Genomic DNA, 24,544 nt, shown 5'->3' on the forward strand with positions numbered 1-24,544 from the left:
TTCATTCTTCATTTTTAAATGCTTGAAGAATAATTGAAACATTGAATTCAAATTAAAATCGATTTACAAATATCATGAATCGGAATTGAATTTGGTCTCTGAGCTGAAACATTCACGTTTGAAGTATAATTTCTGAGTGTCTATGGTAAACCCCAAAAACAGTTGATTTGCCAGAGATACTTGTGGTTATCATTCGAATCAATGAGAAATCAGTCTTCTTTCTATTACAAATTTGTTATATGTGACCCATCCTAAAAACTGAAACAATAGACCCGGTCTTTTCATGAAACATTTTAAAATGTATCTTGTTTCTTATCTTTTTGGGACATACTTTTCCTTGGATATTTTTGCAGAGAAAAATAAACGATTCAATTTGAATTGTATTACAGTTTTTTTTTTTGCTGCACAAAATAGGATATTAAATCAAAGTAATAACACAAAGTCACAAAATGTGTTTACTATTCGCCATTTTTTGTGACAATTCTATGTTTATATTTATCTGCATATGTTTATATCAGCACATGCAACTAATACACATGCATTGCCTGTGTGTAAATTATGACAAGCGCTTGAACTATACACAAAAATTGTACAAATTTAATTCATGTTTGTGTCGTACAAATCGTGTATGGCATGCACGCTGTTGTTTTTTTTATCTCGGATTTATTCTTTGGTGTAAGTTGGCTTTGAATGTGATGGTGCTTAGTCGTGTTCCATCTCTCGTTGTCCTCTTCGTCCGACCGATAGTCAGTCACATTGAGTGTAAAGTTCGTCTTACATACACACAAACAAATACACAGAAGTACGAGTGTGCGGAGTGTGACTGCTGTGCCGTGTATATGTATGGGCAAATATAATTTGTTGAATGCTGGGCTTGCTATTAACATCGGCGACAGAGTGTGGCATAACACACATCGAGAGATAGATGAGAGTTTTACATGCGTATTATACATGTGTTCGTGTGTATGGTGTTGCTGTTGCTGCTGAGTAATGTTGTTGTCCGCGCGCCATACACCATATAATATTGTTGTTTATTTTTTTGTGTATTCAGTTGAGTTTGTGATTTGAGATGTGACTAAACTCGATTCGAAAAACGCCACCACAACAACTATACACCACATATATTAAAATACCACGAAACGAAACAAACGAGAGAGAGAAAAAGAATACACAGCAAAATAAAACATAAAACGCAAAGCACAAACGCTAAAAGAAACAAGAAACAAACTATATCTATATAGATTTATTTTTTTCCCTGTTATTTTCTTTCATCTTCTTTAAATTGAAGAGTGTGATAGAGCGAAAGAGAGTGAACAGCAAACGAAACGCATTCTTAGTTTATTTATCGAGAAGATCCTTTCGGAATTTTTATTGTGTGTATTATTACATTCTTATTAACCGATAATTCAGTACAATAACAACAAAAACGACGGCGACCACGACAATATATACCGTCGTCAACATACTCACAAAATTAAAGAATAAAAAAATAATTAAAATTAAACCGAAAACCGATCCATGAATGTGTTTGTGTGGAAAATTTGTTGTTTAATCATCAAAAATAACCAATAAAAATCATTGAAAAACGCACAGTGAAAATATGATACATTCGCACACGCCGTCACTGCCGGTCCCATCAACCAAATAAATCAAATTCCATCGGGTGAAACAAACACATTTTGTTTCGTTATTGCTCGCATCAAATTCAAAACCCAAAAGAAGCAGAGAAATGAAAAATCACAAATGAAATATTGATTGAGATTATTATTAGCGAAGTGTTTGATTATTCGAAAACATTTGATTTGTTAAAAAAAACAAAAAAACACCAAAAAAATGTGTATAGTTCGTATTGCACATGATTTATTTTCGATGACTAACAGTTTTGTGCAGTAATTTTTCGCTTGTGTTGTGTTTTTTTTCTGTTTTATTTGTTTAAAAAAAAGAATTTGTACGTGTTAAATGAATGGTGTTTTATATGTCTGTGTGTGCATGCACAAACAAAGTGTGCGATCACTTACCATTGAGGATTAGCTTGTGGTCGCTTGTGGCTGTATTAATGAATTTGAGTGAACGAAATATAAATAGTTACACAAAATAAAAACGCCAAAGATAATACGATTGAATAAAAATGCACTTCGTCGTTTTCGGAGAAGATACAAAAATTAATAAGAAATTGCATATTTTTTAAATAAAAAAAAATTAAGGTGATAAATCAAGTTTTGTGGTGTGGTGGCATGGTGTGTTTTCTATGTATATGTGCAACAGATTGAAAGGTGATTTGTTGTTGTTTCTTTGCCATTCGAATTGTATTTTGGTCTGAAGTGGACGAGATTGTGCCGCTGTGTGTATGTGCCGGATCACAATTCTTATAAAATGGTGTGAACGAAAACCGATTCATCGTGTCATCGCCTATATTATCTTTCTTCTCAGCTAATATGGTTAATTGGTATGCAGATTTCATAAATGTTGAAGTTTATATCTTTTTTTTGTCTTAAAATGCAGTGGGTTGTTGTTGATTTTTGTTGCAAGAATACTTTTATTATTACTTTTTAGTTTCGATCGGTGTGCATTGTATGCTGTTTGCCTAAGAATTATTTGTTATTTTTGTTTTTTGTTTTTTTTTGCTTTCGTAAAGAAAGGAAATACCAAATCACTCGCACTCGTACATTTGTGTTCGATCGAGTCATTCGATTGAAGTGTATGTCACTCGAGTTTTGTGGGTGCATTGGCATTCACATGCAATAACAATAAAACAAACAGCAATGTGCGGCGACAACAAACGATATAAATCGTTTATTCGCCTTCGATTCAATAAAAGTCAAAATAACAAGGAAAATAATCATATAAATATGAAAGACACGAAGCATGCGAAAGAAATCGAAAGAGACGAACAGAAACTAAAGAATTGGTTTATCAAATCTCTTAAATCAGTAAAATTGTAAAAGGTATTAGTGCATTTTCAGGCAAATGTTTACTCTTATTATTATTCTTCTTCTTTTTTGCCTCAACTTTAAGCTGTGTTCCCATGCACATTATAACGAGCGAGAAAAAAACGCGCATCGAGCGCCTCGTTTCTGCTACGAAACCAATAAGCTCATCATCGTCATCTATGAACAAGAATAAAATGAATACGGAATAAACGGAAATCAAAGTTTCCATCGCTAATTTGCTCACAATAAACGGCAAATGGCACGATTCAATTCGTTTATTACATTTTTCAATTTCGTTGAATCATTATAGTTTGGGTATCATTGGGTTTATGAGAGACCCATGATCACATCACTGTATGGCGGACGCCACAATAATCATGACTCTATTTAAAAGTGTGATAAAACCTATAGTCATACAAATTCAACTATGCCAACGAACGAAATAGAAGAAAAATGTAATAAAACTATCGATAAATTGTGTTTTTTTTTTTCTTTTAAATAGTAAATACGTGTGAATTTTGAATTGAAATAAATAATGAGACGGTGACACAGAAAGAAGGACATATTGATATTGCCGATCTGACAACCATGTAGATTAAAACATGGTTCCCAAACAAATCATTCGCAACAAAGCAAACAATCTTATTGCATCTTTTGTTTTTGTCGATTTCTCAACATATAGTAAACCTTAAGAGGTTTGCAACACATCGAATTCGAAAACATTTTTTGTTTTTTTAATTTTCACCAACCGACAATGTTGTACACGAAAACTTGCTTTGCGTTTCTCTCAAAATTCCAATTATACATTTAGATTTGTTGTTTTTATCATGGAATCTATCATAATTGCTAGTGCAATCTTTAGCTCGAAGTGAAACGAATTTTAATTTAACGTGCCGACAGTATTATATCTTGGTTGTTCATGCAAAAAATACTGTGCTCAAGGTGACTCAAATAGTATAAAAATGAGTAACAAACAACTAAAGTGAGCGAGAAGGAGAGATAGAGAGAGGGACGGGAGAGAAAACAACAACAAAATTACAATATTGAAGTAAAATTGCCCCTGTCTAGAAATAATCATGGCCAAATTAAAATATAAAGTCTGTTATTCCTGAATATGACGAAAAAAAAAAAACAATTTTATTGCTGTACTTATGCCTTTCTAATGTACGACTTGTTGTTTGTTCAGCGTCATTCCAAAAAAAATTCATGCAACTTTTTTTTCCCTCATCACATGAAAACAAAGTCTCTGTGTGTGCACACATGCAGATACAAAAGACTCATATGACTGCATATACTTATACATAATACCTCAATCTAAGAAAGTATTTTGTTTTTGCTAAAATGCGTCAAACGAAAGTGACAATAATTATGAAATTGTTGTAATAAGGTGTGCCGTTGTTGCAAAAGAAGATCTGTGTGTTGAACGGAACGCACTAAAATCATGTAACAACATGTTGATGGCTTTTTTATTGAACGGCTTGCATGAATGATGGATGCCTCTTAAGTGTATTCAATGAATTAGCACGCTTGAAGAAGAAGGTTTCTTCCGTTGTGTCATGCCTTGTACTTTGTCATTCGCATTAAATGCGACTTTGTGCGAGTGCGCGCGTCGAACATTCCTTGTCAGAAATTGTTTTTGTTTCAATTTTAAAATATTGTAAAAACATAGTTCAGCAATTTAAGGCCAATGAAAGAAAATTGTTTCTCATTCATAAACAAAATATCATAACGTAATCTCGTTGCGATTGGAATTTCAGAAAAAAAGAAACTCAAATAGAATATGCGTATCCGAATGATTGTTTTTGTTTTCTTTCTCAACGTTGAAAATATCTTCTCGATCATAAAACTGGCACGCAGTTCTAAAATGAGGCATTGTTATGCATCAATATTTATATGCAAATTAGATGATTGTGTGTTGTGCTGCATACTACAATCTACTTTTATTGAGTGAAGTATATGGAGAGTACAGCCGTTAACAAGGCATTTAATTGTGTTGATATGCAAATGAGAAAAGGAAATCTAACAGAAAAAATCTGTCAATTGATGCATATCAGCCACACAGATATGCACAAACACTATAAATGAATATATGGTACGCGTTTTACTTTTAAAATGTACACCGCATTTATTCAGTACGCTACTTTCTTCGTTCCAAAGTGACCAAGATGCAAATTGTCATAAAATGTCGATGCGTTTAAATGCTGTTTAATTTTTTTTAAATCATGTTGGCATTCGAATTTGGTTCAGCGTATTAAAATAGAAATGGCGGCATATAAACTGAAAATGGCCCAAAACAAATGAAGATCAAATAAAATGTGATTTATTTATTTTATTGTCTGTTAAAATATTTTCCCTACGAAATGAAATGGAGAGACCGAGACGTGAATGGCATTCTATGTAAATAACACTTTTTCTTTCGATGTCACCGTCATCGTCGTCGGCAGCAGAATCGATTGTTTATTTTGGCTCTCCTACCGTTTTGAATTTTTGATTCAAAAGTGATCGGCTGCATAATTTAATGAGCATTGTTATTTATTTCATTTGAAGAATATTTTTAAAGCAGTTTTCGTTTATTCGTTTGTTGAATAGACGTTAATTTTTTTTGTTGGTGCATATGGTCGGCATGTAATTCCGGAAAGAAACGAAAACTGTCAAAGCGAATGCACAAGATGACCACAACATGTGACAACCAGGTTGAATAGTCGAAATTCCTTACAATTCAAACAAAAGAAATGAAATCAGTCGTTTTGTTTGTCTATTCTTCTTTCTCTGTCTCGCAATTTTTTTTTTCATTCGCATGGAGTGTTTTCTGCTTATCATGTGAGCGGTCTTCGTCATTCATTTGCAAAAACAAAATATGGAAAAAAGAGAATTGTCCGCTTTTCTTCTAAACCATGTTCGACACATGATCCGTATCATTTTACGTGATGTGTGTCATGACTATAAGCATCTATTGCATATTTCCAACTGGTGTGCTTTGCATTCGTATTTATACAATCACATAAGGTTCGGGTTTGTTTTTTTTTTTTTTGCTTTGCTGCTCTTCTGTTCCACCGAAACAGGAAAGGCAAAGTGTGTATGAGTGCGAAAAGTGCACACATGCTGCCCCGTCTCAATTTATAATGCTACTGCGACGGCTGTTGCTACAGGCAAATGGACGTGAGTCTCTTTTGTACATTCGTATTTGGAGAGATATTTTAAAATATGGGGTATATGTTCGTTTTTTCTCTTTCGCACTCCTTTTTAATCGCCGTTCAAATATTGTATTCATTTGCTGTCGTCGTAGCCGGCATCGTCATCATAGCCGTTCATAAAGCCAATCGAATAAATTACGCATAAGCTCAAATGAACGCAAATAGCACAAATGATGTACAAATTTAATCGTATTTTTTTATCCATTCGAATTAAAAACTGTACGAATTGAAGATGGAGTAAAAAGTAAAGACGAAAATAAACCACGCGCCGCATTCAACTGTCTTCAATAAATTGCGATGATTTACGTGTACTTGAATTATTTGATCGTGCAACGTACGTTCAGCTGTTTAACTCTTTATCTCTTCGCAATTAGAGTAGCGATAAAGTTTATAGTTCAATGCAAAGAGAGGATGGTTACGGGCATGGTTTGGTATTTATGCGTGTTTACGCGTTCGACCGACTCACGATATGCTCAATTTCATTTGAACCGAAAAAGGAATTCAAACGCAATCCAATAAGCAAATTAAGGCGAACCATTATACCGGCACAAACAAATGCGGTTATTAACTAGTTTAAGACACATTATAAGTCTTTTCTATTCTAATCTGGAAAGCTGTATGCCATTTTTCCGTCTTTGTTTTTATATTGCCGGCATGATTCACACTGGAATGGACAAAGCGCAATTTCTCTCGATCTCTCACACTCTCCCAATCTTAATTTATTAAATGGAAATATGCGCTTCGCAAGTGGAAATATGCATTTGATATTTAGATAACATTATTTTATCGATGAATCGTGAGGGAAACATCGATAAAAAAAAACTATTTAACGAGAGAAAGAGGCAGCTACAAAATTGAGATGGAAAAATGGCAAATGGAAAACATTTTATGAACAACTTCCATTGACCGCGAACAGTCGAACACAATTTATTCATTTCACAAGAACTAGACACATTTTGTATTGCCAATGCACAACAAAAAATCGTACAGAAAAATGAAATACAACAACAACAAAAAGAATAAATAAGCATGCAATGAAAACAAAAGCAACAAAAAAGCGCACATGCATTACACACCATTTCTCAAAAGCAATCAGTCAGATTCTATATTTTTCGCAAACGCACAATATTTATTAAATTTAACGGGGCACATTTCTCTTTATTCGTCAGGTTTTTTTTTTTGATCGGTGTGTTTCATCATTTATATAATATTTATGCAAAACGAACGAACAAATACAGAGAGATTGAGAAAAAAAGAGCAAACAAGATAGTGCAAAAATAAAAAGCGTTCTTCAAATTGCGCACTTCATCAATTCAAATTGGATAATGCGGATATTGTAATCAATTTATATGGCCATTGCAAATTGGGGGGCTTTATCATTTCAAATGTAAACATGTTTTTTTTGTGTCGTCTGCCCATCATTTATATTTATTTATTTTATGACATTTATTTCATAGCATTCGTTGATGGTACTTATTTGGCACTGGGTGTCACCAAGTAAGAGAGAAGAAAAAAAACAAAGAAAAATCTTTCAATTGAATTCTGAATCACTTTGAATATGATCTGGTTAAAAGTGTTTCGTTTCGTTTGGGTTTTCATTCTGCCAGTAGTAGTAAAGCCGATATTTAGAATCATGACAAAACAAAGAAAATTAACGCTTCAAAGTTATGTGACGCGCCTATTTTTCCCCATTGTTGCATCTATAATGTGATACTGAAATCGAATCCATTTCCCGTTCAATGGGCCGAAATGGTGATCGAGTTTAATTTGTGCGCATCGGTACAAAACATGTGGGTTATTTCATGACAAACAACAAAAACAACGACAGCGGCAGCATAAACAACAAACGATAACAATAAATTGAAATGCATGTGTTGGATGGGTCGTTGAATGTTTGCCCTCTTCATATATACACATGGAAGCACTTTGTACTCTCTTGTTCCTTCCCAAATGCTCGACTTTGTGCGTAAAATAAAGTTCAACATTCAATTGAACGCACCAAAAGCAATCATGTAGACCAGCATCGTTTGCAATAACAATAACAAGAAACGATGACGGATAGTGATGATATTTCTGGTGTTCTTGCTTTATTTTCAATGAACGCCATCATCGTTCTTCATTTTCTTTTTTCATTTCGTTTGTTATATTGGTCAGATCAATCGAGATCGTTTCGAAGACTTTTTCTTTGGACATTGTCGCTTTTACTATTGATGAAAATCGTATCGCCATTTTTTTTCTTCGCTTCTTAATGTGCCAATCGACAGCTCGATGAATGCATCAAATCAAATTAAATTAAATTAAAGTGTGAAAATATTCACATCAATTGCAGACGCCTCATGGAATTATTATCGCGCATTAATTTGTGAACACAGCGAGTGAGCGATGAAACAATCTCGAAGAGAATCCACGGGAAAAAAAAGAAAGCAATATTGCTCAGAAAAATGTACACCAAATTACCATTTAACATGATAAATAGACACTCTCATCGCAAGATTTGATGAGAATTTCGATGATTTTTTTTCTTTTTTTTAATGCAGTTCTGATTTGTTATTTTCTCTTTACAGCCATTTGCAATAATATAACAACGGTATGGTCGATCGTGCATGTCGCATGTGCTGGGAATTCGTGAACAACAACAAGGCTAACACCGACAGTATACCAAATAATTAGTATCGCATTCTCTACCGCAACAGCCAAGAGAATAGAAACTAATCAAATGAGAGGAATATATATGAACAAAAAAAATTAAACATAGAGCGAAAGGGAAAAAAGAGCGATAATGAATGAGTACGATCACACCCAATTTAAACGTTTGCATATGTTGATATTGTAATGCACTGCATGTGTGTGTATGTGAAATATGTTCACTGTGCATAACCAGATTTTTTTTCTTCAATCTACAAACGCAATGAAACACATCCAAGTGACAAACCCAAAAACGTTGCACAACATATAAGAAAATAAATCACGAAAAAAAGAAAAAAAAAAAACGCTTTTGTTAGTGACCAAACGTAGCAATAAGAAGAGAAAAAAATTTATTTTATATTGAAGAGAGAAGGTAGACAAAGAGTAGAGAAAGAATAAACATATATTTATAAATATGGGATTAACATCATCAAGAGAATCGGCTGCACAATCTCCTGCATCACCTACGCACAATGACACCGGCAATGATTTGGCTGCCGTGTTGGCCGGCACAGCAATTACAAATGTAACACCAACAACAACCATCAAACGAACATCACCGTCAAAGAGTTTTCACAACAATTGGAAAGCGGGACAACAACAACAAAACCATCATGTACGACAGGCCAGCGTCCGGAGTCGAGCCGCCGTACCAATGCCCGATCACAGTGAACTCGACAAACGATTTGCCAAAGTTTTGGTAAGTTTTTCAATTTCAATTCAATCGGATGAGGCGCATGAATCAGAGAAGAGACAAAAATAGAATTAAATGATTTCATTGAGGTGTCACACGCCAATCGTCTTTGATCGATTAGCGAAAAATAAACATGACATTGAAATTTTGTCGAATTAATCATCACATTTATCAGTTAAATTGATTAGCCCCTTTTAAAGATCTAGTATTTATTTGAATGGCAAATCCATTTAAATGACTTAAAAACATATCTAAGATTATTTCGTATCATGATTATCATTCACCTTCGCCTTCGGTCAGTTTATAAATCATTCAACAGAGTGACTGAATCTCATTGGAAAAATTATCGACACAACAAGCAAAGTGTGTTTTTGTTATCTTGATTTTGTTTATCTCGTTGAATAAATTTCGTTTTTTCTTTACTTGGACTTTTGGACGAATGAAAATAAAAAAAAAAACATAAACGAGAGTACAGAAAACGAGGCTATTTCTTTTTAAATGTATCAAATGTTTATTTTGATGTGAATTTTTATAGATAGAAACCGTTATAATAATGACGACATGATTAACAGCAATGCGTTCAGTCCAATTGTTATTTATTTATTCTAGATATATAGACTGAATATTACGGTTGTTCAAATTAAACTTTGCGCGCAGTTTGCTCGTCCGTGTATTTAAAATAGAAATTAAAGGGAAATGAAAATTTCAAAATAAAAAAAAACTTTAATGTTGTCTAACAACAATAAATTCGTAATTTTTTACAATAACAATGCTAAAAAAACCACAAGCGGAGAAAGAGAGCAAACCTCAAATGTGAACAATACAAATGTGAATATGGTTCAAAGCGACAAGTGATTATTATGCCACAGAGAAACGCAATCGAAAAAAGGTATTCACATTTGCGAGCGTCGGTTTTTTCGCATCGATATTCTTTTTCGTTCCACGTGTATTTTTTACATTGTGTGTGCAATCAAATTGGAAAAACGAAATCATAGCCCACTTTTTTCTATATGTACACACACACATACAAAAATAATTCGAAATTGCGCTTGAATTCGCAATTAACAACATTCAAACACAATTTGTTGAATTGGACAAATGGTCGGAAATGTTGAGCAAACATAAAATTGAACGAACCAGAAAAAAAACGAAAGCACAGACACAATGTGTGTGTAATTCTTCATTCAGTTTTTCAATTCAAGCGTAATCAAGTGCTTTTGACACAACAACCAAAGCAGCCACATATTGTTGATGATAATCCTCAAAAACAAATTGGCTGCAATTTCATTCACATCGACCAAGCAAACCAGAGATGCACAATTAAAAATCGCTTGCGATGAGAACAACGACAAAATAAAAAACAATATGAATTATTATTGTCTTTTTTTATCGTTCAAATACACACACTTCGTGAAGTATTCTCTTTATTGAAATGACACAGACAGTATATCGTATGGTCGACTCAACATTTTTGCGATTGATATATAAACAGTACTCGTCACACTCGACATTTATTCAAATTTTATTTATTTGTCGAAATGTTATCCATCAAAAAGAAAAAAAAAGAGAGAAAAATAACAAGCACTCGTGCGCTCACTCACATAGACGCAACCACAATCAGACTTACTACGACCGTGTAACCGAGAAATCAAATGCCATATCTAAATGGCACGAAGGATTTCTTTCAGTATGAGATCATGAGTGAATCATAGACGATTGTTGTTGTTGGTTCTTTGCCATTTGTGTATTATGATATGCGTCGTCATTTTGGTGAATGCTCTCATCTCTGCTATTTATTTATGAAATGACTAACAAAAGCATTAGAATTGGATTTTTATGGTTTGTAATTGATTCGTTCGGGACAGTTGTTGAATTTATTCCGTCATTATCGAAAGCATATGCGCTTGTTTATATCGCGCGTGCGAATCATCACCAGATTAGCCTCAATAGAAACATTTAAATGTTCATTCGTATATACTGGTTCTGCCGTTTTTAGCGCTTTCGATTCTCGAAAATATCATTAGAATATTAAGTAGGCTCTCTAGACGACGTCGAAATGACTGTCGTTTGCCATTCGTTATTTTATTGCAAATATGATCAATTCAAATATGTTGTGCTATCCATAGCAAAACATAAAAAAAACGTGAAAAATATGGCTAATCAACTGTTTGATTAAAGTGGAATTTTACTTTGAATTTGATAAGTATGAGAGAAAAAAAGTTGACTCATGCATTTATTTTCATTATCGCATGCAATTTTTTTCAAGGCACAAAAACCTGACCGGCCACTGCTGTTTTTTTTTTCTCAACATGAATGTGACTGAAAAAAAAAAAAAAAATTCAAATTCTTGCCTAACAAAATCAATTGATGGCGTCTGTTTCATATATTACGTTGTTGCGTTCAAATCTGGGCATACAATGATCCAAGACAAACATGTACACATATTAAAATCGTTTAAGGAGAATACATTCTTGATAATTGGTCGCCTTCATTCGAAATGAATGATTTTTAATATTTCGTTTTGGCCAAGTGTTGACGAACCGTCTATTAATAAACACTGAAAATAAATATAGTGTATTGGTGTTGTGCTTAATATTACAAACCATTAAATTCATAGTCTCAAAACTACCTTTTTTTATCGAAGCACAACTATTTCTTCGTCGTTCCGAAAACAAACAAACAAACAAAAATAACGACTCTCAATAAACATGTTTCACTCTCTCTCTTTCCTCTTCTCTGTGTTTGTGTGTGTTTATGCATGAGATTCATGCTCGTTCAATTGATTAAATGACAATTAACCTTAAGCTTCTACTTAAATTGACTCAATTTTGATGCCCTTTCCCACAAATTCGATATCACCATTGCTCCCGATTTTATAGTGTTTTGTCAGTGCTATATTCATTTCGGATTGGTTGTCAATATCTTTTATTGGAGACCGCAAAAAGAATACCATAAAATCAGTGCTAAAGCGAACACCTTAACGTAATTTACTGATAATATCAATTTAATGGATGACAGTTCAATAGCACAAACGATGTGTGTATAGCGTAAACTATTTTCGATTTCGACCCTAGTGCGCTTTACCATTGTGATTGGCACAAATTTGCCAACTATCGCTAACGCTATAAAAGTTTTTCAACATTTGTGTGATATAAGGAAAACATTTCTTTTACGATTTGTCGTCATCACTGTGTCGTGACAATAATAATTAGTTTTTAATTAAATGGAAATCAGTTATTTGGCAAATGGGGCTCGAAAAATTAAATCGAAGAACCAGCACAACTTTGAACATTAACCAAGCAAACGGTTTTTTTAAAAGCTGCCATTAACACCCAAAGTATTGCGTCGAGAACGGGAAATGAGGTCGACCAAAGTCATTTAATTGGCAAAAACCACTACATTTTACATATACGTTGACATGTTAACATTAAATTCATTCGCCGGTGGGGGTGAACCTCCTACTACCACATCAACATAATATTGCACAATCGATAAATCGCTTTGGTTGTCTCCATTTTGATAGACACCATTTTACGATTTCGAAAAGTGAAAAGCAATTTATCAAACTCTGCATTCATAAACCTGACATTGACGTTGAAATGAAAGCTCAATTTAAAATTGCTCGTACAATCAAATACACATAAAATCGACAAACCGTAAATACAGACTTCTTTCAGTCCATCCTTTATTAAAGTGTATTTTATCGAGACTTGATGACGACAGGTTCCATTGTGGAGAAAAGCAAACATACACATATTCATATATGCAATTAGGTGAATGAACTGATTTTCACTAAATGTCGCTGATATAATCAATTAGTAGAAGAGGGGGGGGGGGGCACAATTCATGTCGAGGAAAAAGAGAATAATTGAAGTGAGTCAGTAAATCAGAGTGACATGTCTTGAAGAAGACCAACAACAACAAGCTCACAACCAGTTTCACGTTTTTCATTTTTCCGCCGGCATTTTCCGGTCGATCATAAAAACTTTTTACGAGGTATTAATTTAACGTGTGCTGAAATCTAATAAAAATTAATCGTTTCAAATGGTACTTTTAAACTGGAAATGAATATAATCACGTTTTTAGATTTCAAATGAACCGCACAGAGATGGGCGAATTTAAAGCTGAATCATCAATTTTGAAAAAAAAAAAAAAAAAATCGTTTTGGTTTTTGATCTTCGAAAGAAAGAAAAAATCTCACCATTCATGAATTGATAAAGAAAATGAAATGCATAAATCAATCAGCTTTGTGTGGCCCATCTCTGAATTTCTCTATTCGGTCGATTTGAATTTGATGAGTTGAAGCTCACTTGAAAAGTGCAATATGGGTAATCAATGGAAAAGGACTGCGTGGCAGCGGTGGCGGTGGTGGCGGCACTGTCGGCCTCATTCATAGTAAACGTTTGCATTTTGATGTGTGTTAATCGTAAATGGCACAGCAGCACCAATCAACAAATCGTTATTCATAAAAAAAATTGGTCTTGTATGTATTTAAATGATAATGAACTTCCTGTGGGCTTTGATCACTTGCTTTTTTCGTTCGTTCGTTCGTTCGTTTATTCGTTGATTCGAGTAGCTCGCATTATATTATCCATCGAATTTTATATTTACTGTACGCATTTATCATGTTTATTTAAAATATTTGTATATAATTTCTCCACATTTGGCTGCCGACAATGATTAGAGAATGAAAACGATGAAAACATATACGAAATGTGGCTGTTACACCGAAAAAAACAACAACCGAATAACAAATGGTTCTTAATCAAGCAAGTCAATTTCATTACATGATTTTGACGTTGTTGAAAACTAAATTTCAATTTCTTTCAGTTCCTTTGCTCATCATCTTTTTCTCTGCGTTAAAACTATGTTCGAAACATTGCTTATTTATTGCTTACAGCAACAAAAAAAAATCATTTAAAAAAAGAAAATACAATGAAAAACTATTGGGCAAAAACATGATTTGGATACATGAAAATATAACATCGTTTAAATTCAAACAATTTATAAATTGAACTCATAATAAATGGATTTTTGAGTAATTTGAAAGAGAAAAAAAGATTATGTGGAATTGTAACAAATTTGGTCTGGCATTACACAAATATGCGCCTGTCAAGTTGTGATTGAAATTGACCAAATCGGAAAAGAACAGATTTCAACATAACAAAATAAATTGAAATATATATTTCCCGCCCTCATTGAATATCAGAGAATATAAATGTATATCCATTATTTGATGATAAAATTATGAATAAAAATGAAAAAAAAAAAACGAAAACATTGATTGAAGAAAAAACTGTGCAATCTTGAATCTTAACGGCATTATTTCTATACATTCTATTTCTTGCTTCGATCACATCATTGTTTGAGCGATAGTTGAATATGGTACATTTAAGTTGAATATATGAAAAGAAGAAACAAACGTTCCTCTCTCTCTCTCTCTCTCTCTCTCTCTCTCTCTCTCTTTCTCTTGTTGTATTTAATGTAATTTTTGTGTTTGCTTCAAAAAATGTATAAAAGATCACTGGCGGCTCCAACAATGACGATGATATATAACAGATTGCCATTTGATGTGTTTGTGTATCTGTGTATAGTATGTGTTACAGTTTAATGATGACTTTTAAGACAAAACTGATTTGAACCACTTAAATCATGGACTTAGACATTGATACATATGAGTTGCACAAAAAACATGCACAATATTGCCTTTAAACAGTCTTCGTATGCATACTGATGCCGTATGAACAGTATCTCTTGTATTTGAATGAAGCACAGTGTCTTTCTTTCTATTTCTCTTTTATGTATATGCAACTTTTTAATCTTCTAACAACTGATTTGATCTTTGAACCATTTCAGTAAAAACAGAGGCTGTCTCTCTGTCTCTCTGGTACATGATGAAAACCCAGACCAAGAATATCGAGAGAAAAAGCAAATGCAAGACTCTTAAAACGATACGATCAACGGAACGATAAGTAAAACCGCATGCATTTTATGTGATTCCATTTGCCATTTTGTGTGTTATCATCAAACCGAACCGAAACCAAAAACTACCATATGGTTGTTGTTTGCAATGCAGCCTTTTCACTTTTGCCGATGAGCCGAAAGTCGAGTCGTTCGGCGTGTGATCGATTGTACAAAGTTTTTCAGTCTATATTAGTCTCAGCATCAATCAATTTCCATGGGGTTCCCCTTTTCTCAGAAATATTTTTTTTTCTTCTTCATATTCAATGTGCGCGCGCGCTCGTTTGCATTTGTCATTTCCTCTCTTCGTTTTGTGTTGTACTATTCCGAGTCGATTGTGTGTATATGTACAACGAAGGCATTTGCACAAATTGAATATTAACAATTCATTCATTATGTTGTTTTTAAAAAGTTTGATCTTTTGACAGTGGATAAGCAAGTTTTCTTTGTTTTCGGTCTTTGTATAATCATTCTGTAGATTTTTTTTTTCACTCTCCATTGAGAAACCTTTGAATCCGTTGAATTGCGATTAAAATAGAGATTTCTTTATGCATATCGTGTCACCCTTTTTCATAATCTCAAGCCAACATTCATAAATCACAGCCCAATTAATAGTATGCCCATTTACGATTTATGTACTATCTCTCTCTTTCCCATGATTGACATAACGATGTAATATCAAAATATAATGTGCGCTCTTTATCTGGAAAACTGAATGTGTTTGTTTGGTTATGGCCTTGCTTCTTTTTTTTCGTGTTTAAACAGCCAAACATGCCATTTTTGAGCACTTACTTTTACCACTCACTGTGAGATAGTGAGAAGTTACTTATCACACTGAGAGTATACTATGTGACAATTTTGTTTTTTTTTTGTTTTTGTTTTTTGAGAAAGCGAAAATGAACAAATTACAACAATTTGTGCGAATAGGTTTTGGCGGAAACGAAGCGCACAAAAACAGAACGAATGATCGCAATAAAAACAAACGACGAAAGAGAGAGAGATTGAAAGAGTGAAACAAGCACCATTATGAATATTTATGGCTGAATGTTACGATTGAAATATTAGATCAAATTGCATTCACATTGTATGTACACACATTTATTCAGTTGGTTAAATGAATGCAAGCATCAAATCAACAAACGATGCCATAAGCGCTCACTATTTTCGACACATCGCTGCAACTGCTTTTTTTGTCGTGCAATGCATAGCGTACATGACATGTCCAATAGAGAGAGAAAAAAATGACTAATTTGCGCTCTAAATCACTCACAAGTAACCCAAACGACACACTCAATTATATTCAATAAAGCAAAAGGCGAAAAAGGCACAAAACACAAATCTCTGACGGAAATTCCTTTTGATTAGAAATTAGAATATCTGCGCATAATTCATTTGCGCACGAAAATACGTCCAAATCTTATGATCTCGGTGATTCAAGAGTCTTTCTCTGTTTCTGTCAAAATTATATTCAAATAACATCTTAATCTCAACAATTATAATCCTTTCAGTGTTTTTTTTTGTTTGTATTGCATAAAAATAGTAAAATGCATTTCCGGTGCGTGTTTTTTCTTTGTTCTGTGTGTATTTCAGGCATCAATGGATCTACCGCCGGATAAAGCGAAACTGCTGAAAAACTACGACAATGAAAAGAAATGGGACATCATATGTGATCAAGTAAGAGTTCATAAAACTGCTTTTGAGATTTGCATAAATCAACAAACTTTTTATTTCATTTCTAACGAACTTATTTCATTCATTCAATTGCGCACTAGGAAATGGTACAAGCAAAAGATCCACCATCGCACTATTTAACGAAACTACGCACATATCTTGATCCGACCGCCTCAAAGAGCCACCGGGTAAGTAAGAAGAAAAAACGATGAGAAAAAAAAAACAATCACATGCTGCAATATTGTGAAATAGTATGTATAAATACACAGCGCACAATAGTGGCAACAGGAAGAGTAGCAAATAGCAGCAGAAGCGCAAAAAAAATCGTTAATTAAATACACGCTTGACGTACGACACGAGTGGCGTTTGTCATTATGACTTAATCGATTTAGATACGAATGCAAGATACAACTGAATGTCATGCTCTTTTGCACTCAGAATATTCACTACTTGCAGATTTTATGTTTACACGCGCTCTCGCGTACGATCATCACATTGTTCGCATGTTATTTCGCCTCTTTTTTTTGTGTCATTTTACACAATTCAAGACTTTCATTAATAAATAATTACGTTTTTGATGAATGTCATTGTAGATGATCATATGATCTATACGAGAAGTTATTATAGCAGTTGACAATCTTCGTTATTCATGCCATGCCATGCTATTATTCTTATTCTAATTCCGATTTGTTTTTTTTTCTGATTTCAATGTTTTTTTTTGTTTGTTTCAGAAACGGAAAATAGTCGGTGAATCAACGTCAACGCAAGTACTTCGTGACCTCGAAATTTCGTTGCGAACCAATCACATTGAATGGGTTAAAGAGTTTTTGGACGAAGAGAATCAGGGTCTAGATTCGCTGGTCGATTACCTAAGTTTTCGCTTGATAATGATGCGCTATGAACAACGAATTGAAGACACACAAAATGGTTCGGATGAACAATTAAACAGCCGAAATGCAACAAATACAACAACGACAACAACTACATCGACTGCAAGCGGCGATGCAAAACCATCAAATGGTTTTCTTCGGCCAAGCCTAGAGGAATTGGTTGATAGTCCAAATTTAAGACGTCGATCGCGACACATAGCCAAATTGAATATGGGCGCATCAACCGATGACATTCATGTGTGTATCATGTGCTTGCGCGCAATTATGAATAATAAATATGGTTTTAACATGGTGATTCAGCATCGCGAAGCGATCAATTGCATTGCAATTAGTCTCATTCATAAATCGTTACGGACCAAAGCATTGGTCTTGGAATTATTGGCGGCCATATGTTTGGTTAAGGGTGGCCATGAAATCATTCTATCGGCATTTGATAATTTTAAAAGTGTATGCCATGAAGGGAAACGCTTTCAAACGCTCATGGAATATTTCATAAATTATGAAATGTTTAACATTGATTTTATGGTGGCTTGTATGCAATTCATTAATATTGTTGTTCATTCGGTTGAAGATATGAACTATCGCGTTCATTTACAATACGAATTTACGTCGCTCGGCTTAGATGAATATTTGGAAAAATTACGTTTAACCGAATCGGAAGAGTTGCACGTTCAAATTTCCGCATATTTGGACAATGTATTCAATGTGGCCGCATTGATGGAAGACAGTGAAACAAAAACAGCGGCACTTGAACGTGTACAAGAATTAGAAGAGGATTTAAGCCGTGCACTGGATCGTATCAACGAAAATGAACGACATTTTATGTATAAATTGGCCGAATTAAATTCGGATTTACAACAAGTGCGCAGCGAACGCGACGAACTAAGTCAAATAAAACAAAAAACCGATGAAGAAGTATCCACATTACGACGAGTATTGAAACAAAATGAAATGGAATTGAAAAATCGCCAAAATATGCTAGAAACTAAAAATTTGGAATTACAAACGCTTACACAGTCGCTGCCAAAAGGCACATCGATCAACGAGAAACTTTCCGATTTGGCGAAAAATTCAAACGATTCAGGTGAGCAACCTTCTCAAATCAATGATTTATCAAATATGTTGTTTATTTCATACGATGAAAAAAATCCAAGAAATATGTTGAAAATTATAAATGTTGCATAAAAAAGATTCCAAAAAATGATTTATTTAAAATGAATGCGTCATATCAATGCATGAAATTTAAAATTGAAGTCAAATTGAAAATTGTCGTTAAATGATCAAAATCGAAATGATGTTTTCTAATTGCAGTTCATCAAGTAATTGCGGAAGTAAAACCACCGGAACCTCCAAAGCCACCGCCATGTCCACCACCACCTCCAATGAATATTCCAGCACCTCCGCCCATGAATAAACACCTACCCACACCGCCGGCACCTCCAATTCCCGGTTTTATGCCAGCACCCGATGGAGCAATGACGATTAAACGAAAACACGTCACAAAATATAAGCTGCCAACACTTAACTGGGTGCCATTGAAACCAAATCAAGTACGATTCATTCAATTTGCATGATATGGTATTTATTTTAAATTTTTAAATTAATCGCATTGATTTCAGGTTCGTGGAACAATTTTCAATGAATTGGACGATGAAAAACTTCACAAGGAAATCGATTTTGTTGATTTTGAAGAACGTTTTAAAATTGGTATGGGCGGCATTATGGCGAACGGACAATCGGAGGTTGATGGTTTATTAGCGTTTCCAAGTAAACGTTTTAAGAAACCAGAAAATGTATCTGTGTTAGAACACACGAGATTGAGAAATATTGGTGAGTGATCGAAATTCGAGAATAGTATTAAAAATCAGTCCCAAGTATGATTATGCTGGATAAATATTCGCTGCTGGAAATATCCGAATAGCTATATCAGATCAGAAGATGTGTTGTATGCGTAGATACAGCAACAGTTTAGCACACAACACAAGATTTGGTGATTCGTTTACACCTCTATGTGCGACAATGTCTTAGAGATACAATTTTGATGGACAGCATAATCACATGTCTGCCCAAATGACCATTTCAAAAATCATTTAATTCAAACTGTCCTTTTTTTGTATTTCTTCAGCAATCTCTCGACGAAAACTCGATATGCCGATTGATAAGATTATTCAGGCCATTAATAATTTGGATTTGAAACAAATCTCATTGGAAAATGTGGAAATTCTGCAAAAAGTGACACCAACTGAACAAGAAGTTAAAGCATACAAAGAGTATATTGCCGATCGAAAGGATCCAAACCTTTTAACCGACGAAGATAAATTCATGATGCAATTGGCACGAGTTGAACGTATCTCGTCAAAATTGGCGATCATGAATTATATGGGCAATTTCTTTGATAGTTTACATCTTATTAATCCGGTAAGAATCGAATTTTTCGACAATTTTTTTTTTCTTCTCTTCTCAACTAAAATTGGAATGTTTATATCATTCGAAATGTTATCTATTTTATTTTTCAGCAAGTTGCGGCCATACTCAATGCATCGAACGCAGTTAAATCATCGAAAAAATTCAAAGCAGTATTAGAAGTTGTATTGGCATTTGGTAATTATTTGAATAGCAATAAACGCGGGCCTGCGTACGGTTTTAAATTACAAAGTTTGGACACATTGTTGGATACTAAATCGACTGATAAACGCATGTGCCTTTTGCATTACATTGTCATGACCATACGTCAAAAGTTTCCCGAATTACTTGATTTCGATACGGAATTGATTTATATTGAAAAAGCCGCACAAGTATCATTAGAAAATCTAATGACCGATGTACAAGAATTGGAAAAAGGAATGGATATTGTGCGCAAAGAGGCCGATGTACGAAATAAAGGGCCGCAAAATTTGGTGTTAAAAGATTTTCTCACAAATTCCGAAGAGAAATTGCGAAAAATGCGACAAGAAGCGAAAAATGCACAAGATGCATTCACAAAATGTGTTGAGTATTTCGGTGAATCATCGCGAAATACCGATGCAAATGCATTCTTCTCACTTTTGGTGCGTTTCAAACGTGGAGTTAAGGTGAGTTTTTGTTAATAGACATTTTTTTAGTTAAAATCACAAAGAACACGTGTTAATTTACTTTATCCTCTTTACACCTTTAATTTAATTTACTTTTACATTATAATTAGGAGAAAAATTAATTTAAAATTATGAAAATATTTTTTTTCTCATTTTTTTTAGACTGCCGATCAAGAAAATGAACAAAGAAGGCGATTGGATCAGGCGACCGCATTAGCAGCCAGTAAAAAGCAAAACGATGAAGTTGTACTACGTAATAATAAAATAAATCAAAAGAAACAGCAGGTACATTTCATTCAAAATCGAATCAAAGTTTGTAATTGATAGCTAATGAAAATGTATGTGTTTTATCAAAAATTTGCAGGAAGCAGTGATCAACGAATTAAAGAGTAAAACGAATGCAGTGCGTGAGAAGAAGTTACTTCAGCAGGATGAAGTGTATAACGGTGCTTTAGAGGATATATTATTAGGTTTAAAAAATGAGCCGTATCGACGAGCCGATGCAGTTCGTCGAAGTCAAAGAAGGCGCATCGATAGTAATCGTTTATCGAGAACCATCGAAGAATTAGATGTATAATTTTACAAATTTTGTTTTCTTTTGAATGGGTCGTACTGTGAATAATATTATAGTTTCTTTTGTGCAAAAAAAAAAACAATTTAGCATCAAACAAATGGCCTTATATTAAAAGTATTCAGAAATCAAATGATAAATTTCGAAATGGAGGAAGAAAAGATAAAACAAAAAACAAAAAATCTTTTATCGAGTGCTGTTTTTAATTGAAATCACATTTAATCGTAGTTCGATGAAACTACTCGATAGAATGCTTCATTTTTAAATTATTTAATCAATGTATTGATTTTTTTTATCTCGACCCCTGTTTTTAATGATATTATTTCAATTGTCTGCCAGTGACAGACATTCATTTTGTATAAAATTTAATATTTTCATCTCTTTATTTAGTTCTTTGTTAATTCAATTGTTGTAGGTATGAATGATACAAATAATACAAAAATGTTGATAGTAATTGTCCTTGCTTAATGTAAAATGTGTCGTCAGTTTTATTATCTTTTTTTTGTGGAGTTTTCATTTAAAATCAAAAATGGGATCAAACAAAACATTCGACATTCCAAATTTCAATAGACTGCCGCAGAAATCGGCATACGGAATGATGTTACAATTATGTTCCATTTTTTAAAATTATACATTCCAGTCTGCACAAAACACCAGTTTCTCGTCATTTCACAACAATTTAAAATGTAAGACACAAGTTCATTTTGTGCTGGAATTATATTTTATCGAGTTTAAATTGATGGAAAGATGTGCGCGTTATATCGAAGCAATTTAAATTTATTTTTCAACACACAGTGTGATTCAATTTTATTCTTCATTAATTTCTTATTTAGTATTTTTAAATCGATTTTTCTCCGAATTTTTGTTGACCCTTTTTTCTACTTTTCTTTAAATGTATTACAGTTTAATTTTTCGATATTTAAATATTCAGTGAAATTTGAATGGCATTGTAAACCAGAAATAAGTGACCGAGGTTAAAAATCATGTTTGAGTGTAATTTCATTCGTTTTTTTTGTCTTTTAATATGCCTCTTGATATTTAGTGAAAATGACATGATTTTATGAAAAGCTATATAAAAACACAATTTCAGACGTTTATGCAGATAAAATAGAACATATATAAATATATATATTTTTGACTCCGCAATTCAAAGCTTTTTATGAAACATAATGCTTTTGGTACAAACACGTGAATGATACAAACACGAATTGTCAAATGCAAGCAAATACAAAACAAAAACCGAAATCCTTATAGGTACAATCTGACACATGACAAACAACAACAACAACAAGATGACATTTTATTTTTTATGCATATATTATTGTAATATTCTTTTGCAAAGCATTTAATTTAAATAAAATAAAAACAAAAACCACTTCTACCGACTCTTTTTGTTTTGAATTTTCCAAATGGTTTTGCTGGCGAAAAGTTTCCACCGAACTTTTCGTTGTGTTTTAGTTTTGGCAAAGTTTTTGGTACTGTTGTAACAACAATTGTAACTGGATATCTCATTGAATATGTTAAAAGTCCATGTAAATATGTCAATTCAAGTTTTAGTGCAGTATTTTCCGAAGAATGCACACATGCATATCGTTAACTTCGTAAACTATTTAGAATTAAAGAATTTACATAATCATCACAATGGAACATTTTTAAAAATTGTATACAAGATTCTATACAAGATTGTTATTTGACTTGTGCATCCATGTGACTTCTTAACCTCACTAACAAAGTACATTGTTACATAAGAACTGCATTTCGATAAATGACGTTCGTATGAAGATCAAATGAATTTCGATTTCGGAAGGTTTAGAACAAAAAGTATCCAAATATGTAAATGAAAATACCCTGATGGTCTTCAATGCCATTTAGAGTGTTAAAAAATATTGAAAATTGTAGATTTTCGAGGCTGACAAGTGAGCTGAAATGGCAATTTTGACGGTAAGCAATTTTTTATTGTACTAGCATTCACTGAACTTGGAGTAACTTCAAACAAACTACATGCTTCTTAATATGATCCAATTCGCTGAGGCTTGGAAGGTGGGAACAACAAAATATATGGAAGTGGATTCTCATTGTGGAATAAGTCAATTAATACTAAATGGCAGACATTATGTATAGTTTTTCTCAGCTAGCTGAATCAGATCAGGCAGCTAACGTCACCCAAGTAACCAAATGCGTGTGTATAAGACAATGTGCACAATTTGTGCCCGTATAGAATAATATTCGCTAAAGATCGAATAAGAACGTGCGAAATCTATGCAAAATACATGTTTGTGCATAGATTGTGCATATTACGCGTTACATGTTACTAGGCCTGCTGCAGGCATTGAAATTGGACGTCAACAAAAAAGTGTTTTTTAAAGTTATGAAAATTTGTATGTTTTGTATGTATCAAATTGTGATAACTTTTTGCGAATTGCTTGAGTTATTTTATTAAAATGACGACTAGATCGTTTCTATTATTTTTACTGGATTTTAGCGCTGAGCTTAAGATTAGCTGGATGAAAATATCTAAATATAATGTCTGTTAAATGAAAACAAAAGTTATTACGATAAAAATAAAAAACCAAACAACTTGAACAAAACAAATCGAAGACAAGCACATATCCACTTTTTCGCATTTATTTTCGATAGAATTGGACTGATATTTTGTATTATTGTCAAACTGACGGCCAGGCGCTGAAATGGAGCAAAAACAATAGAAGTGATTGTTATAGTGATGACAGTGTTTTTATACTTATAACAATCACTTTTATTGTTGTCGCGCCATTTCAGCGCCTGGCGTCAGCTAGATGAGCTGGAATATCTGGATGACAATATTCAAATATATTGTCTGCATAAAAGACGCAAAGTATTGCATAATACACGACATTT

The 24,544-nt window shown here is 33.4% G+C and overlaps 1 protein-coding gene across 2 annotated transcripts; it reads left to right on the forward strand.

Moving 5' to 3' along the window:
• Positions 1–1,018: 1,018 nt before the first annotated feature.
• On the forward strand, positions 1,019–23,042 carry LOC116341375 (formin-like protein). Of its 2 annotated transcripts, none has more exons than XM_031768397.1 (11): positions 1,019–2,273; positions 8,689–9,509; positions 17,055–17,138; positions 17,237–17,323; positions 17,867–19,109; positions 19,337–19,575; positions 19,645–19,855; positions 20,151–20,443; positions 20,542–21,096; positions 21,259–21,381; positions 21,461–21,673. In XM_031768397.1, exons 2-11 carry the CDS (start codon positions 9,225–9,227, stop codon positions 21,671–21,673), a joined length of 3,333 nt encoding a protein of 1,110 aa, XP_031624257.1. In that variant the 5' UTR covers positions 1,019–2,273; positions 8,689–9,224. The 2 variants fall into 2 exon arrangements, with proteins under 2 accessions (XP_031624257.1, XP_031624265.1); XM_031768405.1 differs by having other exon boundaries at positions 1,020–2,446; positions 21,461–23,042.
• Positions 23,043–24,544: the final 1,502 nt, after the last annotated feature.

Source organism: Contarinia nasturtii, unplaced genomic scaffold, assembly GCF_009176525.2.
Source record: "Contarinia nasturtii isolate CC-2019 unplaced genomic scaffold, AAFC_CNas_1.1 Cnas_scaffold_129, whole genome shotgun sequence".
Taxonomy (NCBI): Eukaryota; Metazoa; Arthropoda; class Insecta; order Diptera; family Cecidomyiidae; genus Contarinia; species Contarinia nasturtii.